At 64.8% G+C, this 14,004-nt stretch overlaps 1 protein-coding gene across 14 annotated transcripts; it reads right to left on the bottom strand.

The window, feature by feature from the left end:
* Positions 1-693: 693 nt before the first annotated feature.
* RHPN1 (rhophilin Rho GTPase binding protein 1) lies at positions 694-13,941 on the bottom strand. Of its 14 annotated transcripts, none has more exons than XR_012416706.1 (15): positions 13,757-13,941; positions 7,331-7,446; positions 6,344-6,472; positions 6,031-6,106; positions 5,141-5,218; positions 4,667-4,791; positions 4,409-4,575; positions 3,980-4,173; positions 3,505-3,661; positions 3,316-3,429; positions 2,708-2,916; positions 2,154-2,230; positions 1,785-1,931; positions 1,535-1,696; positions 694-1,068 (listed from the first exon to the last, which is right to left on the bottom strand). XR_012416706.1 is itself a non-coding variant. In XM_005564229.4 (15 exons), exons 1-15 carry the CDS (start codon positions 13,814-13,816, stop codon positions 853-855), a joined length of 2,013 nt encoding a protein of 670 aa, XP_005564286.2. In that variant the 5' UTR covers positions 13,817-13,941; the 3' UTR covers positions 694-852. The 14 variants fall into 14 exon arrangements, 5 of the variants coding, with proteins under 5 accessions (XP_005564286.2, XP_005564287.2, XP_005564285.2 ...); XR_012416704.1 differs by having other exon boundaries at positions 2,664-2,902; XR_012416707.1 differs by having other exon boundaries at positions 3,316-3,426.
* Positions 13,942-14,004: the final 63 nt, after the last annotated feature.

Here is a 14,004-nt window from a genome sequence, read left to right as displayed (position 1 = left end):
CTGCTTGAAACACTGAGAGCTCACGGCCTGTGGAGGCCCGCAGGAGCGGCGCAAGCAGGCTGGGGAGGGCTGGGGGCCCGTGCAGGCCCCAGGCTCGGGGAGAGGTGACATGCTCAGGAGCTGGAGGGTGGCACCTATGGTCGGAGCAGGACAGCAAGGTGGGCAGCAGGGCTGGCAGGCTTAGGGCCACCATGAGACCTGGGCCACGACACTGGGGACTCCTGGGCAAAGGGGACACTTGCTGGGATGACCAGCACAGGGCCCGGGGTGACCAGCACAGGGTGCAGAGGTGGGGAGTCCCTTGCTCTATGCACAGACAGGACAACAGGAGGTATTTTCAGGGAAGGCCGTGTCTGGGACCCGGCCTAGGGGTCTGTGGATGCTGTGGGTGTGCCTGGCTGCTGCATGGTGGCATGGTGGAGGGGCAGCGAGCGAAGGGGTGCCCAGCAGGAGTCACTGGGCACCAGGCAGAAACTTGGCCGGAGGCAGGACTGAGACCTCAGGGTCTGTGCCCAGGGCAGCAGCAGGGTGGACAGAGCCCGGGGGCACAGACGTGATGGCTGTGAGGAGCACCTCCTGTGAGGAGCCCTCAGGGTGGGGCAGCCCCAGGAAGCTGACCTCAGACCGGCAGAGGGACTGGCACCCTTCCTGTGTGTGGGTGAAGAGGCCACAGCTCCCATCACTGGGCTCAGACAGGTCTGACCATAGTCTTTAATGGGCAGGCAGGTGCCCGAGGCAGCCTCTGGCATGAGGCGGGGCAGGCATTGCCCAGAGGTCCTCTGGGTGGGGAGGGCATGCTTGGTGCTTCCCACCAGCTGGAGCCAGGGCTGAGGTGTGCAGGGAGCCTGGCCCTCACAGCCACCCTGGGCACTTCGAGGATGAGGGCAGAGCTGGCTTCACTGGGGCACGGGGCTGGGAGCAGCCTCCAGGCTTGCCCTGCTGGGCTTTTCGGCTCCAGCTGAGGAGGGGCCGGGGGCTGGCCCACGTGGATGCCGGGGTCTTGCAGCCATGCTCCCTCTGGCTGCTTAGAAGCCCCCTGGGGCCCAGCAGGGCGGGTCGGCGGTCCCCCTGTAGCAGGGACAGAGATAGACTGTGGTCAGCCACTGCTGGCCTGTCCCCACCTGCAGCCAGTCTGGGAGGGGTGAGAACCACCTGGAAGGGGCTGGCACACGGGGGCTTGTTTGGGGGCTCCCATCAGGGTGACCACATAGTAGGGGCCCCACGGGTTTCACCCAACCCTGGTTCAACCATGCTGGGTAGATGAAACTTCTGGGATGGAGCACCTGGCCCAGAAGCCTCCAGTCTGAGGATACAGAGGCCCAGTGAGGGGTGGGCTCAGCATCCTCGGGGTCAGGGCAGGAGCCCTCAGATGGAGGCCACAGCACAGGTGGCCCCTGCCCAGGAGGCGGCCCGGGGAGGGTTACCCGCAGCCCCACCTCCCCTTCCCAATGCTGCTCAAGCATCCAGGGCACGCCCAGGGCCAGGGTGGGGACAGCAGGCTGGGGACCACCCCTCCGGGGCCCCCAGGGCTCACCAAGGTGGGCAGCCTAGAGCTGGGCAGCACTGACACCACCTGCAGGCTGGCACCCGCCTCTCCCGCAGCCTTCAGCTCCGCCACCACCTCTGCGTGTCTCCACCACCTGCACGGCTGCCCGTTCACTGACACAATGTAGTCACCCTCCTTCAGGCCGGCCGCCTGTGGGGAGACTTGGATGGTGAGGCGGGGACAGGACACCCTGCCTGGCACTGGGGACTCAGCCTCAGGGGGCCGGTGGGGCCCTTACCGCGGCCTGGCTCCCTGGAACGACAGCAGCGATGAGGACAGGCGAGTCTCCCCGCAGCGTGAGGCCGAAGCCACCGTCTCCTCGGGTCAGGTGGACGGGCCCCGCCAGCCGCCACCGGTTCTTGGCTGAGAACACAGACAGGGGCCCCTGGCGGGGGCTCAGAGGTCAGAGGCCCAACTGGGTCATACACTGAGGAGACCCCGCCTAATCAGCACGTCCATCCAACCTGTGCACCGAGGGACGCCGTGGGGTTCCACAAGGAGGGTGGGCAGGGCTGGACCGCCATCAACGGCCTGAGGCCACGTGCTGGTCAGAGCCACGCAGCCCGAGCTGCCCGTGCTGGGGGTGTCTGGGGACGGGTGTGCTCACCAGCCGATGGAAGATGTCAGGCCCCTTCCCCGGGGACAGGCGCGGCGTCCTGGCCTCTGGCTTCTGGTGGGTCTTAGCTGAGAGGGCGGAAGAGCAGAGCTAAGCTGGGAGCCTGTGGAGACCTGCCCCGGGGATTTTCCAGGGCGCAGGGCATGACCCCGAGCGCACACAGGCCCTGCCTCTGACCTCCTGGCCTGGCCGCACTGCAATGGCGGGGGGAGCTGCCCCAGGTGCCCTGAACACATAGCCTCCTCTGCCACAAGTGGCTCCCAGAATCCCTCCCTGAAGTCCCAGGTGTGCCTGTCCCGGGTCTGTGGGCTTCCCCTCAGGGTAGGCCAGTGCAGGGAGGGAGGGGCTGAGGGGCGTGGCCATCCCCCAGGCCCCTGAAGGGCCCGGCAGCTCTGTGGGCCTGAGATTGCGGCCTGGAAAGTGCTACTGCTGTTGAATTCATCGTGGCGATTGCATCTTTAAGGCAATCAGCCTCCCTTTCTCCAGGACGAAGGCCCCCACCCTGGCCGGGGATGCAGCCACCCACACAGGCCCTGGCTGCTCACGCTGGATGTCTGGGGCCTCGGCAGTCTCACAGAAGTCATCCTCACGGTCAAGCTCCGCATACTTGGCCAGTGAGCGCTGCAGCGTCTGGGCGACCACAGCCCGCAGCAGGTCCACCTCTCGCAGGACGCGGCACAGGGCGTGCAGCCGCAGCGCCTCCTCCTGCCCCAGGATGGCGCGCTTCAGGTGTGCCTTGCCTGTACGCGGGGCACTGGGACGTCACATACCATGTGGGCCTGTGGGCCCTGGGACGTGGCAGAAGGAGTGGGCAAAGCCAGGGCTGTGGGGCTCATCACAGCCACTTTTGCTGTAGGCGTATGCCACAGGGGTGAGGAGCTGGCTGTGCAGGAGGGCTCTGCCTCATACAGAGCAGGGGCCAGGGACAAGCTGCTCCCAGGGGTCTCCCTCCTGCTCAGAGGCTGCCAGCACTCCTGGGGCCCCTGTGCTGGACCGTCACCCATCAGGCACAGGGCATCCAGGGATAGGTAGGTGGCCCAACTCGTTAGCATGGGGACACCAGGTGGCAAACAGCGTGAGTGTGGTGGGGGACACCCTGCCACTGTTGGTGACCACCTGAGCCCCCAGGGCCCTCCATCCATGGGCGCCTTACCAAGCTGCCTGCGCTCCTCCAGCTCCTGTGGCAGCACAGGGCCTTGGGGCTTGCAGGAGGTGGGGGGCTGGAGGAAGACCTGCTCGTGTGTGGGGAGCTCTCCCTCGGTCGCTGCTGGGGGACAGAGAGGCCATGAGCCCTGAGCGGGGGGCTTTTGCAGCATCATGGGCAAGTGCGGTGGGCACTCACGGGAGCCGTCGCAGAGGGCCATGGCTACGTGGTAGTGGGCCAGGGAGCGGAAGTACTCGGCCTTGACATGCACCAGGGCAGTCCAGGAGACGGGCATGTAGTCGTGGACGGGTGGCTGGGCCATGGTCTGGTGCACTAGTCTGTACTCGGCTGCCACCTGCCAGTGGACATGGCAGGCACGCGAGGGCCTCCCGCTCTCCGGTGGTGACTGCCTCTCCCTACCCAGCCTCCACCCGCTCCGACCACCATCCCAGCAGCCTCCCTGGCACCCCAGTTCCTGCCGCTTCATGCCATTCCCTGGAGGCAGAGGCTTGGGCGCCCAGGTTCCTGACCAGCCCCCCAGAGAGCAGGACAACAGCCGGCTTGGGGCTGACACACAAGGAAGGAGGCGGGAGAGCTCACGCTTGCCTGGACCTGGGCTCTGGCCCCAGCTCGGCCCCACCCCCTGCACCCTGACACGGGTGCCCGAGCTCACCTGGGCAGCCTCCTGCGCCAGACGCAGCTGGGCCAGGCAGTCTTGGGGGGCCATGGAGGCAGGGGGTGAGAGACCCTCAAACACACATTCCTGGGCCTGGGCCACCATGAGCTGCTCCAGTGCGCAGAGGGACGCAGGGCTCATGTCTGGGCTCGGCGCATGGGAGAAGTTCTCCCTCAGGAGGCTGAAGGTCCCTGCGGAGGGAGGGGTGCTCACACAGGCAGGGCCCTGACCTGCCCATCTCTGCCCCATGCAGCACTCAGGGAAGCCAGCTAGGGCTGCTCCTGGGACACGCATGGGCCCGATGTGCTCAGCCCCCCTACCTGAGGGACTGACGTCCTAACCACCCCCCAGCTCCTGCCCTGCAGAAGGGGCTCTGCAACACCCTGGCACCACACCCTGCCGCCCCGCGGCCCGGGCCGCCCTCACCAGCGGCCCTCTGGAAGGCCTCCACAGCGCGGTGGGCACCCTCGGCGCAGGAGCGGTTCTGGCGCGCCCCAATCTGCGTGTGGAGGGCGCCGATGTTGAAGAGAACGCTGCCCTTCTCGAAGGCCAGGGCGCGCTGCTGGGCCGGGACCCCAGTAAGCGAGTCGTACCTGCAGTGTCGGGTCAGGCTGGGCGGAGTTCCCACAGTTCCCGCGGCCAGGCCTCCCCTCCCCAGGGTGCCCCCGCCCGCAGAGCCCCTACCAGTGGAAGAAGAGCCCGAGGCTCCTGGCAGGGGTGAGGAAGCGCGCATCCAGGAAGCACAGCTGGTTATAGTAGGCTGTGAGCAGCTCCAGGCCCGCCTCATTCCGGCTGGGGGTCCGCATGGCCTGCAGGGCAGGAGCCGCTGGGCCCCACCGCCCTGGTCCATCCCACTCACACACACTGCCCTGGGAAGTCCCGTGGGCATCAGCACCATGGGGGGCGGGGAGGCAAAGCCAGCGGCGCCCTGGGCAGCCGAAACTCCCAAAGGCCAGCAGCGTGTGGCACCGGGGCCACCTGCCAGCCCCTCGACATGCCCCGGCTGGGTCTGCACACACAGGGTCCTTGGTGCGCCCGTCTCCCCACATCCTCCAGACGTCCACACTGAGCTCCGCCGTCTGTTCCTGACTTAAGCCTCAGCCTCTGCATGTGTCTCCCAGGACTGCAGGAGGGTGGGCGGGCGGGGGAACCACACACCTGCCGCAGGGCCTCCAGCTCTCTGATTTCTGCCTCGTAGGAAGCGCCGTCCTCTCCAAAGTGCACCGAGATCAGCTCCTGATGGGGGGCAGGTGTTGGCATCCACAGTACCCCTGTGCCTGGCCTCCTTCCCTGAGGTGTCCCAACCCACGGTGGGGAAAGACTTATGGTGGAGGAGGGCTGTGTCGCACAGCAGGCTGGCTGCCATGCAGGGTGGGGGCCCTGGGCCCCTCAGGAGAAGCCCCAGAGAAGGGCTGGGGCCAACTGTACGGAGGGACCTGGTGGGTTGATGCAGCTTGGAGCCCCTCTGGCCCTGGGGTTTCCCCTCACAGAGGTGGCGCCTGGAGACTCAGCGCTACTTTTATGTGCGTTTCCTTATTCATCCCCATGGCCGGGAGGCAGGTGCCATCTGCCACTCAGTGACTCCAACACTGAACACAGTCAGTGGCTCCTGCAGGGCCCTGCCGGGCAGTGCCAGTCTGTTCTGGGGTCTGAGCCCTCTCCAGGACCCTCATGAGTCAGTGCTGGGTGTGTGGTCCCAAGCCGGTGGTGCCCTCTGTGGGCGAATCTGGACCCTGTGCCCCGGCTGGGGCTTCCAGGCCCCATCCTCTTAGGGCATTGCCTGTCCGAGGGCAGGCCATGTGTTCATACCCACTCTATGGGATCAGCCCCAGCCTGCGGCGCAGGCACCAGAGCGGGCCCTGAATGCAGCAGAGGCTGGGTCTCTGTGGCCACTTCTGCCAGGTCCCTGGTGTCCCTTTCAGCCCTCCCTCCCTCTGGGCCTCAGTTTCCCTATCTGTTCAATGAGACAGCTGGACCAGGAAGCCTCCAAGACCCCCTTGGTCCCAGGGCAGGGCCGTGTCCCTCAGAGCTCGTAGGCCAGTGCCTACCTTCAGTGGTGTAGACCAGTCCAGCTCCTTGGTCTCCTTCAGGCCCAGGGGGATCATGGGGACAGTAACAGCTTCACTACAACCAGAAGCATCGACTTCAGACTGTAAGGCCAAACCCTGCTGTACACGGCAGCCGGGGGTCCACTCCTAGGGCTCTGTGGCACAGGGTGCCTCCCTCCCTCATGGGTGCACACGTGCGCCTGTGTCCTGGGGGGTGTCCTTGCACCTGCGCACCCCCCCACCATCCTAAACCGCTCCAGAAGCACGTGCACACACACGCACGCGTGCGCGCTGTCCCGGCCCCCATCCGCACCTCCCATGCTGGCCAGGGTCCACGCCACCGCTGAGCTCCTCCAGCTCCTCCTTCAGCAGCTGCAGGTTGGAGTTGACGTAGCTCAGCTCCAGGGCGACTGTCTCTCTCACCCGGTTGTTGCTGGTGGCTCTGAGGGAGGCCGTGGCAGTTGAAAGCCCAGCCCCAAGGTAGAGCCAAAGGCCCCATGCCCACTGCCACCCTCCTGCCAGTTGATCTGTCGGAGCTCCGAGCCCACCCTGCAGAGGATGTCGCTGACGGGGTCTGTCCCCCATGGGTGGGGCAGGTGCAGCAGTGGCATCCGGGGGCTCACAGGTGATACCCACTACAGTTCATCACCCCTGACCCCAGCACCTGCATGTTCTGACTCTGGCCTGCGGGCACCTCCCTCAGCGCCATGGCTTTCTTTGGGGCTCATACAGCCCTCGACAGCATTCAAACACCACTTCCTCGGATGGTGGGTGAGAGCCACACCCCTCTCTGTGCCTGCATCAGGGCCCGGCAAAGGGACCAGGGGTCCCCAAGGAAGGCCAGGATGGGGGCAGGGAGGCAGCAGGTGCTAAGGGTACTGAAGTTGCACTCACACACACACGTGCGGCTCACACGCGGCGTGCTCTGAGAAACAGGCAGCTCGGGTCTTCCACCCCTCTCCCAGGTCCCCAACCTTGGGATGCACCGTCACCTGCCACAGCTCAGCCTCAACCATGGCTCTTCTGAGAAGCCCCCACGTGCACTGCTGGGGCTTCCCAAGCTGCACACCCGGCAGGGACACTGGTTTCCTGGCACTCCCGGCCCAGCACAGAGTCCGTGAAGGCAGGTCTGTGAGGGTCATGGCTGGGCATCACGTGTACTGCGTGCCCCCCAGGACCCATCTGCTCATGCACCTGTCTCCCTGACCTGGCCATGGGGCAGACACCTGCCTGGGTGGCTGTTCTGCCCCCTCACCCAGGTCAGCCCTGCTCCTGGGGCCGGGTGGCCTCAGGCACTCACCTGTAGAGGTTCTCAGCGCCCGTACGCATCTGCAGCTCCTTGTCAATCTGCTGGTGAATCCGGGCCCTGCGGCTCTGCAGCTGGCCGCACTGCATCTGCATCAGGGAGTCACAGCCCTGCAGAGAGGCCACAGGTGATCACGGCCTGACCCTGTGGAGCCCGCACCAGGCTGTGCCTCGCCAGCCACTGAGAGGAGTGCAGCCTGCCCAAGGGTAATGGGGTGGCCACCATGGGCTGGGGCTGGAGCTGACCTCACAGGGAGGGGCTGGACAGAGCCAGTGTGAATATGGGCCCAGCCAGAGCAGGACCAGGAGGCAGTCAGTGCAGAAGGACGTGGTGGGGGGGATGCTGCTGACTTGTGCTGGGGGTCGGGAGGGGAGGCTGGCACCTGCCAAGGACACCAAGAGCCAGGGCCTCACCAAGCAGCCTGGACAAGTAGGGCTCCAGGAGCCCTGCAGGGGGCTGCCCCTCACAGTAGGATTCTTCTGGGTCTCCTTCTGCACTTCCGGATTTCATTCTGGATCCCCCTTGCCCCTCCCAATTTTTTTCCATCCAATTCACCCACGCCTCCCAACCATTCCCGTGTGGGTTTAGGTGCGGGCTCAAAGGACAGCGTCCCTGAGGCTCTGGGGGCAGCCACTGGCCCCCGATGGTGGGTGCAGAGGCTGCGGTCTGACTTTGGGAATGGTTCTCGAAGTGAACGCACACCTGTGCACTCCCCATCCACAGAGAAGAGACTCTGAGCCTTGTACCCACAGATTGCACCCCCACGGCCCTGCCCAGCACCAGCCATGGCGAAAGAGCAGGGCATGCCCGGCAGGGCCGCCTCTGGACTTTCATGGCTCCTGTGTCTTCTTAAGTGGTGCGAATCTGCTGGGGCTTAAATTTCACTCCAGGGTGATCCAGTTTCATGCCTCAGCCCACCCCATCCTTGTGGTGTTGGGGTCCTGCCTGTGTGATCCTCATGTGTCCCTCCCTCTCACCACGCCCCTCCCCCCAGCTCTTCCCCATGGCTGTGGGGGAATGCCTGGGTCTCCACCCCGACAAGATTCTTTGCAGCTACCTGTGGCTGTCCTCTGGGTGGGCTCCCAGGCGTGGGCCGGCTGGCTTGCCTCTCCAGCACCCACTCCTTCCATGCTTTGAGACCCACAGTGCTGCTCAGGGCTCGATGCTCAGGGACACTGACTCCCACCCAGCCCTTGGGTGAGCCTGGTCTGTGTCGGGTGCGGCCATCTGGCCATTTCTGCCAGTCAGCAGCAAGACAAGGCCTCTGGTGGCTCCTGGGACTGCTTCCCGCCCTCGTCGGGAGACAGGACCTCTTCTGTCTCAGGACCTTGTCGTGTCTGAAGATGAATCCTGCCACCATGAAACTGACCCGATACTGCATGAAGCTGCAGATTCATGGGGCCAACGTGCACATGGCACTGGGTCTTCCCCTCTGTGGACCTGGCACCGTCTCCACGCACACACGTCTCTCAGGCCTTTCCGTCTTCCCCGTAAAGAGCTCACATGTGTTTTCCTGGGTTTCCCCTAGATATCTACAGAGAGTTATTTTTGCTAATGTGAATGAGACCTTTGTCTGCATTGTAATTAGTTTATTCCCATTATACAGGAATGATTTGATTTCCTAGACAGAAGGCCTGCTTGTCCTGCCCCCCAAGCTCACAGCAGCCAGCTGAGTGGGTGACCATCTATTATGGGTGAATTGTGTCCCCACAAAAGACAGGTTCAAGTCCTAACTCCCAGTACATGTGAGTGTAATTTGTCTAGAAATAGGGTCTTTGCAGATATAATGAGTTAAGATGAGGCCACCCTGGAGTAGGGGGGGTCCTTAATCGCAGTGACAAGGGTCCTTATAAGAGATGGGAAATGTGAACACAGCCACATGGAAGTGGCCATAGGAAGGCAGAGACAGAGACTGGAGAATAAGGCACCGTCCCCTGGAACCCACCCCATCCCCCAAACCCCTGCACTGTCCCCCGGAACCCACACCATCCCCCCAAACCCCTGCACCATTCCCTGGAACCCACACCATCCCCAAACCCCCGTGCCGTCCCCTGGAACCCACACCATCCCCCAAACCCCCGCGCCATCCCCTGGAACCCACACCATCCCCCAAACCCCCGCGCCATCCCCTGGAACCCACACCATCCCCCAAACCCCTGCCCCGTCCCCTGGAACCCACACCGTCCCCAAACCCCCACACTGTCCCCTGGAACCCACACCATCCCCCAAACTCCCACACCGTCCCCTGGAACCCACACCATCCCCCAAACTCCCACGCCATCCCCTGGAACCCACACCATCCCCCAAACTCCCGCGCCATCCCCTGGAACCCACACCATCCCCCAAACTCCCGCGCCATCCCCTGGAACCCACACCATCCCCCAAACTCCCACGCCGTCCCCTGGAACCCACACCATCCCCCAAACTCCCACGCCGTCCCCTGGAACCTACACCATCCCCAAACCCCCGCGCCGTCCCCTGGAACCCACACCATCCCCCAAACCCCCGCGCCATCCCCTGGAACCCACACCGTCCCCAAACCCCCACACTGTCCCCTGGAACCCACACCATCCCCCAAACTCCCACACCGTCCCCTGGAACCCACACCATCCCCCAAACTCCCGCGCCGTCCCCTGGAACCCACACCATCCCCCAAACTCCTACGCCATTCCCTGGACACCCGTGCCGTCCACCAGACACCTGTGCCATCCCCCAAAACCCTGCGCCGTCTGCTGGACACCTGTGCCATCCCCTGTACACCCACACCAGCAGTCTCCTGCTGAGTGCTGGGGGTGAGGGAGCCTGATGGAGCTCCCTGAACTGAAGATGAGCCGGTGCTTAGGGGCTGGGGGGAGGGACACAGGCGCTAAAGGGCCAAAGCAGAGAGGCCATGGTGGCTGGGAGGAGGGTGTGCTGGCCCAGGACGCTGGCCTCCCCCCAGCCCAGCTCTGTCCCCGTGGACACCACCCAGCAGGGGACGGGCCAGTGTGCACTTGGGAACCCTCATCCTGCTCCCGTTTCCCACTCCTGCCTCCTCCAGAAAAGAAATTCCCTCCAGAGCTGCTTCAGGGGCTCAGGCTGGAGACGCCCACAGGTGGGAGAGGCACGGGCGCCTCAGATCTGAGCAGCTCCCTGAACTTGAGGCCTGCCCACCCCCGCCTCCCATCCCTATCTTTCCCACCCGCACTACCACCTTGAGGGCCTCTGCCCAGTACCTAGGAGACCCCCGTGCCACCCACTGCACTACACCCCCTCCCTGCAAAGGCCCCACTGCAAGGCTCCAGTGGCTTTAAGGGCTCTGGCTGTGCAATGGGCATCAGACACCCAGCCAGGTCCCTGCTCCCCTCCTGGCCCCAGGAGAGCTGTGGGGAACCTGGCCCCTCAGAGCCCCACAGGCACCTGCCGTGGCCCTGGGCCGTTCCTCGGCCTCCCCACCTGCAGTGCTCCCTGCTGGTCAAGTGACTTCCTGGCCTACATGGGGATGAGCAGACCTGAGCTGGACCTTTGAGGCTGGGTAGACCTTGGAGGGGGAGGCCCATGCCCCACTTTCCACACTGGGCTGAAGGTTGTGCCCAGCAGAAGGGGCGTGGACACAGGTGTTCAGCCCCTGCTCCTGCTACAACCTCCCCATCCTCTGGAGACAAAGGTGACCTGGAGCCCCCCCGACCACCACCCCCACGGTGCCCTGACACCCTACTGTGACCATTTCCACCTTGCATTAGGAAAGAACAGAGAGGCTATGGTCTGCGGGGGTCCTGAGAGGCAGCCACACATGAAGGGCCTGGCCGTGCCTCGATGGAGAGGGATGGAGAACAGAGAAACAGCCCCCAAACCCTGACAGTGGGGCTCCTCTACCAGTGAGGAAACAGTGTGGCCGTGGCCAGAATGGGGCTGACCTGGGGACTGGCATAATGTGGAGACAGTTATCCCAGCCCAGATCTGGGAACAGCAAAACATCAGAGCAGGACCAGACCTCCACCCTCCCCCAGGATCCCCTGGCCCTGGACCAGGCAGTCCCCAGGCAGAGGCCACCCACCTGGAGCAAACCAGCTTCTTCCCCTCAGAGCCCTGGCCCTGGGCACCCTGTCTGCTGACACCCACCCATCTCAGGGATCCCTCTCCTCTGCCCCCACTGAAGTCTCACCTGAATGCAAGAACTGGAAGCCCCAGGAGGGCGGACACATTAGCACCTACCCGACCCACCATCTCTGCCCCCCACTGATGAGGGAGCAGAATTCAATGGGCATTGGCGCACAGGGGTCTCCTGGGACGTGGGGCTACAAGCAGCACGCACGCCAGAGGGATCACAGACTGGCCACTCACGCCAGGGACCACCACTCTCTCTGATGCTCCCTGGGGCACCCAGGCACTGGTGGTTCCTGAGCACCCCTCTTCCTGGAGCCCAATCTACCTGGGCAGGGGCCTAGGAATCCGTTTGTAACCAGCACCCAGAGGGTGCTGCTGTCCAGCCAGGCCAGGGAACCTCAGGCTGACCCACTCGGCATGCTGGAGACCAGGCGAGGGGAGCACAGTCACTCTGCCCATCTGCTGCTCCAACGCTCTCCCTCCTCAGTCCGCTCCCCCTTCTCTCACTGGCCTCCCTTGACCTCCCAAGGAAACCACAGGACCTGCATACAGCCAGGCTGTGTTCTCTGTGGTCCTCCCCGGGAGCCCCTGCAGCCCCTGTGGGAGGGACGGCAGCTGGGTTGGCCGCCCTGGGCCGTGCCAGGCTTCTCCCCTTACCAGCTTGGCAGCCTTGGCCACTTACTCACCCTGTTCCTCAGACGGGCTGAGGCCCAGGGCTTGGGAGGCACCCATGGCAGGACTCCAGCTGCGGCTCTGGACCCGGCACCAGGTAAGCGCTCGCGGAAAGCACACTCTCATCATACCCGGGGCAAATACAAGTCACCCAGACCCGTCCACAGGGCCTCAGGCCCAGGTGTGGTCTCTAAGCGGAGGAATGACCAACCCCTGACCCACTGAACTCTGAGCATTAGGGCCAGTTTGGGGGCCAGCCTGATGGGGGTGGAACAGGCCTCACTCCAGCCTGGCCGCAGGCATCAGGGAAGACCTTCCAGATGGCAGGACGGCCTGAGTGGTGTGTGTGTGACACAGGGCCTGCCTCCGCTCCCCGGCCACCTCCCACAGACCCCTCCCCAGCACCCTGACTGCGGGTCATTTCTGGACACTGCGAGAGACGCGGCAGCCTGGAAACAGCTTCTCCCCGACTTTCCAAGGTGACAGCCCAGGGAGGGCCAGGACAGAGAGCCCGGGCACAGCCCCCAGCCTGAAAAGCGTGACCTCCAGAGCCCTCTGGGACATCTTGTTTGTACAGCCTCCCAAACATTCCACCCAAAACAACTTTGCTGTCCCAGGCCACCTGCAGGCATGGCCGCCCTGCCAGAGTGAGTTCACAGGGTTCGGGCAAAGGCTGCCTCTCCCTCCAGTGCCCAGGAGGTGCTGCAGCCTCTTGCACGCCTAGGGGTGGGCAGGAAGGGAGTCCTTGAGGGCTATGGTCAGCATCGGCAGCCCAGTGACCTGAAGCCAAGCCCTGGCTGATAGCACCGCCTCCTCCTCTAAGAGACCTGAGTCCAGACACGGAAGCTGAGTAGAACCAGGGACAACGAAGTCCGATGTCCCAGAGGGGAGGAGGGCCAGGCGCTATCAAAGGCTCACCTGGGGTGAGGAGCAGGAGCAGCCCCCCGCTGAAAGCCCGCGATGGGCATGGGCGCCCAGGGTCTGGCAGGAGCACTGGGACAGCCTCGAGCTGGTCCGCAGGGAACACGCAGGCTCTGGACTGCAGAGCAAGGCCCACAGACGTCCCCTCCTTTCCGGGCACAGACTCAGCAGGTCTCCATAGCCCTGCCCATCCCTCCCACTTGCCCAGTCAGCGCCCCGGGTTAGGGACTTCAGAAGGGGAGGAGGTTTGGGAAGTCAGGAGAGGACAGCCGGGAAGACCTCTCTCGATTTCCCATACCCAGGAGGCTTCGCTGCCTGCTGCTACCAGTGCACCCAATGGGCACGCAGTTCCTGAGCGGTGCAGAGGGAGGACCGAGCTAGGGAAGGAAGCTATATAGGTGCCGCAAAGGAACACGACGGCGGGTGTTGGGAGGGCGCTCACAGAGCCCAGCCCCACACCCGCCCAGAAAGGGGCCACGAGGAGGGCGTCCCCCGACCCGCTTCAGCGGTGAGGATGATCCAGACTTTGGCTCCCCGCATTTCCTGGCTCACATGAGTGGCCTGGAAGCACCTGCACAGAGCTCAGAGGAGGAGGGACGCAGGCTCTGGCCTCAGTTTCCCTGCCTGCGTCCGGGCCGAGTGAGACGTGGGAGGGGGTTGCCCGGAACGCGCTTCGAGTGGGGGCAGGAAAGGGCCGGGATTCCGGGCCCCTCCTCCCGCCACCGCGCCAGTGCTGCGCACCTGCAGCCGTGGACTCTCTTCGCCGGCGCCCGCGCCGTCCGGCCTCTCCTCCAGGATCATCGCCGCGCCCGCCGCGCTGGGGGGTCCTTCGGGGTCAGCCTCTCGCGCAGCGCTCCGCAGCCGGACCAGGGCCTCCCGCACCACCCGGGCCGCGGGCTACTCAGTGCCCGCGCCGGTCCCCGACTGTCCCTCCTGGGTGGGGGTGGCCCGCTGCGCGGCTGGGCGTGGCACGGGTCCGGTGTGCCAAG

The sequence above is a fragment of the Macaca fascicularis genome, chromosome 8 (genome assembly GCF_037993035.2).
Source record: "Macaca fascicularis isolate 582-1 chromosome 8, T2T-MFA8v1.1".
Taxonomy (NCBI): domain Eukaryota; kingdom Metazoa; phylum Chordata; class Mammalia; order Primates; family Cercopithecidae; genus Macaca; species Macaca fascicularis.
Note: the sequence above shows the minus strand (reverse complement) of the source record. Positions and strands in the feature narration are given on the sequence as shown.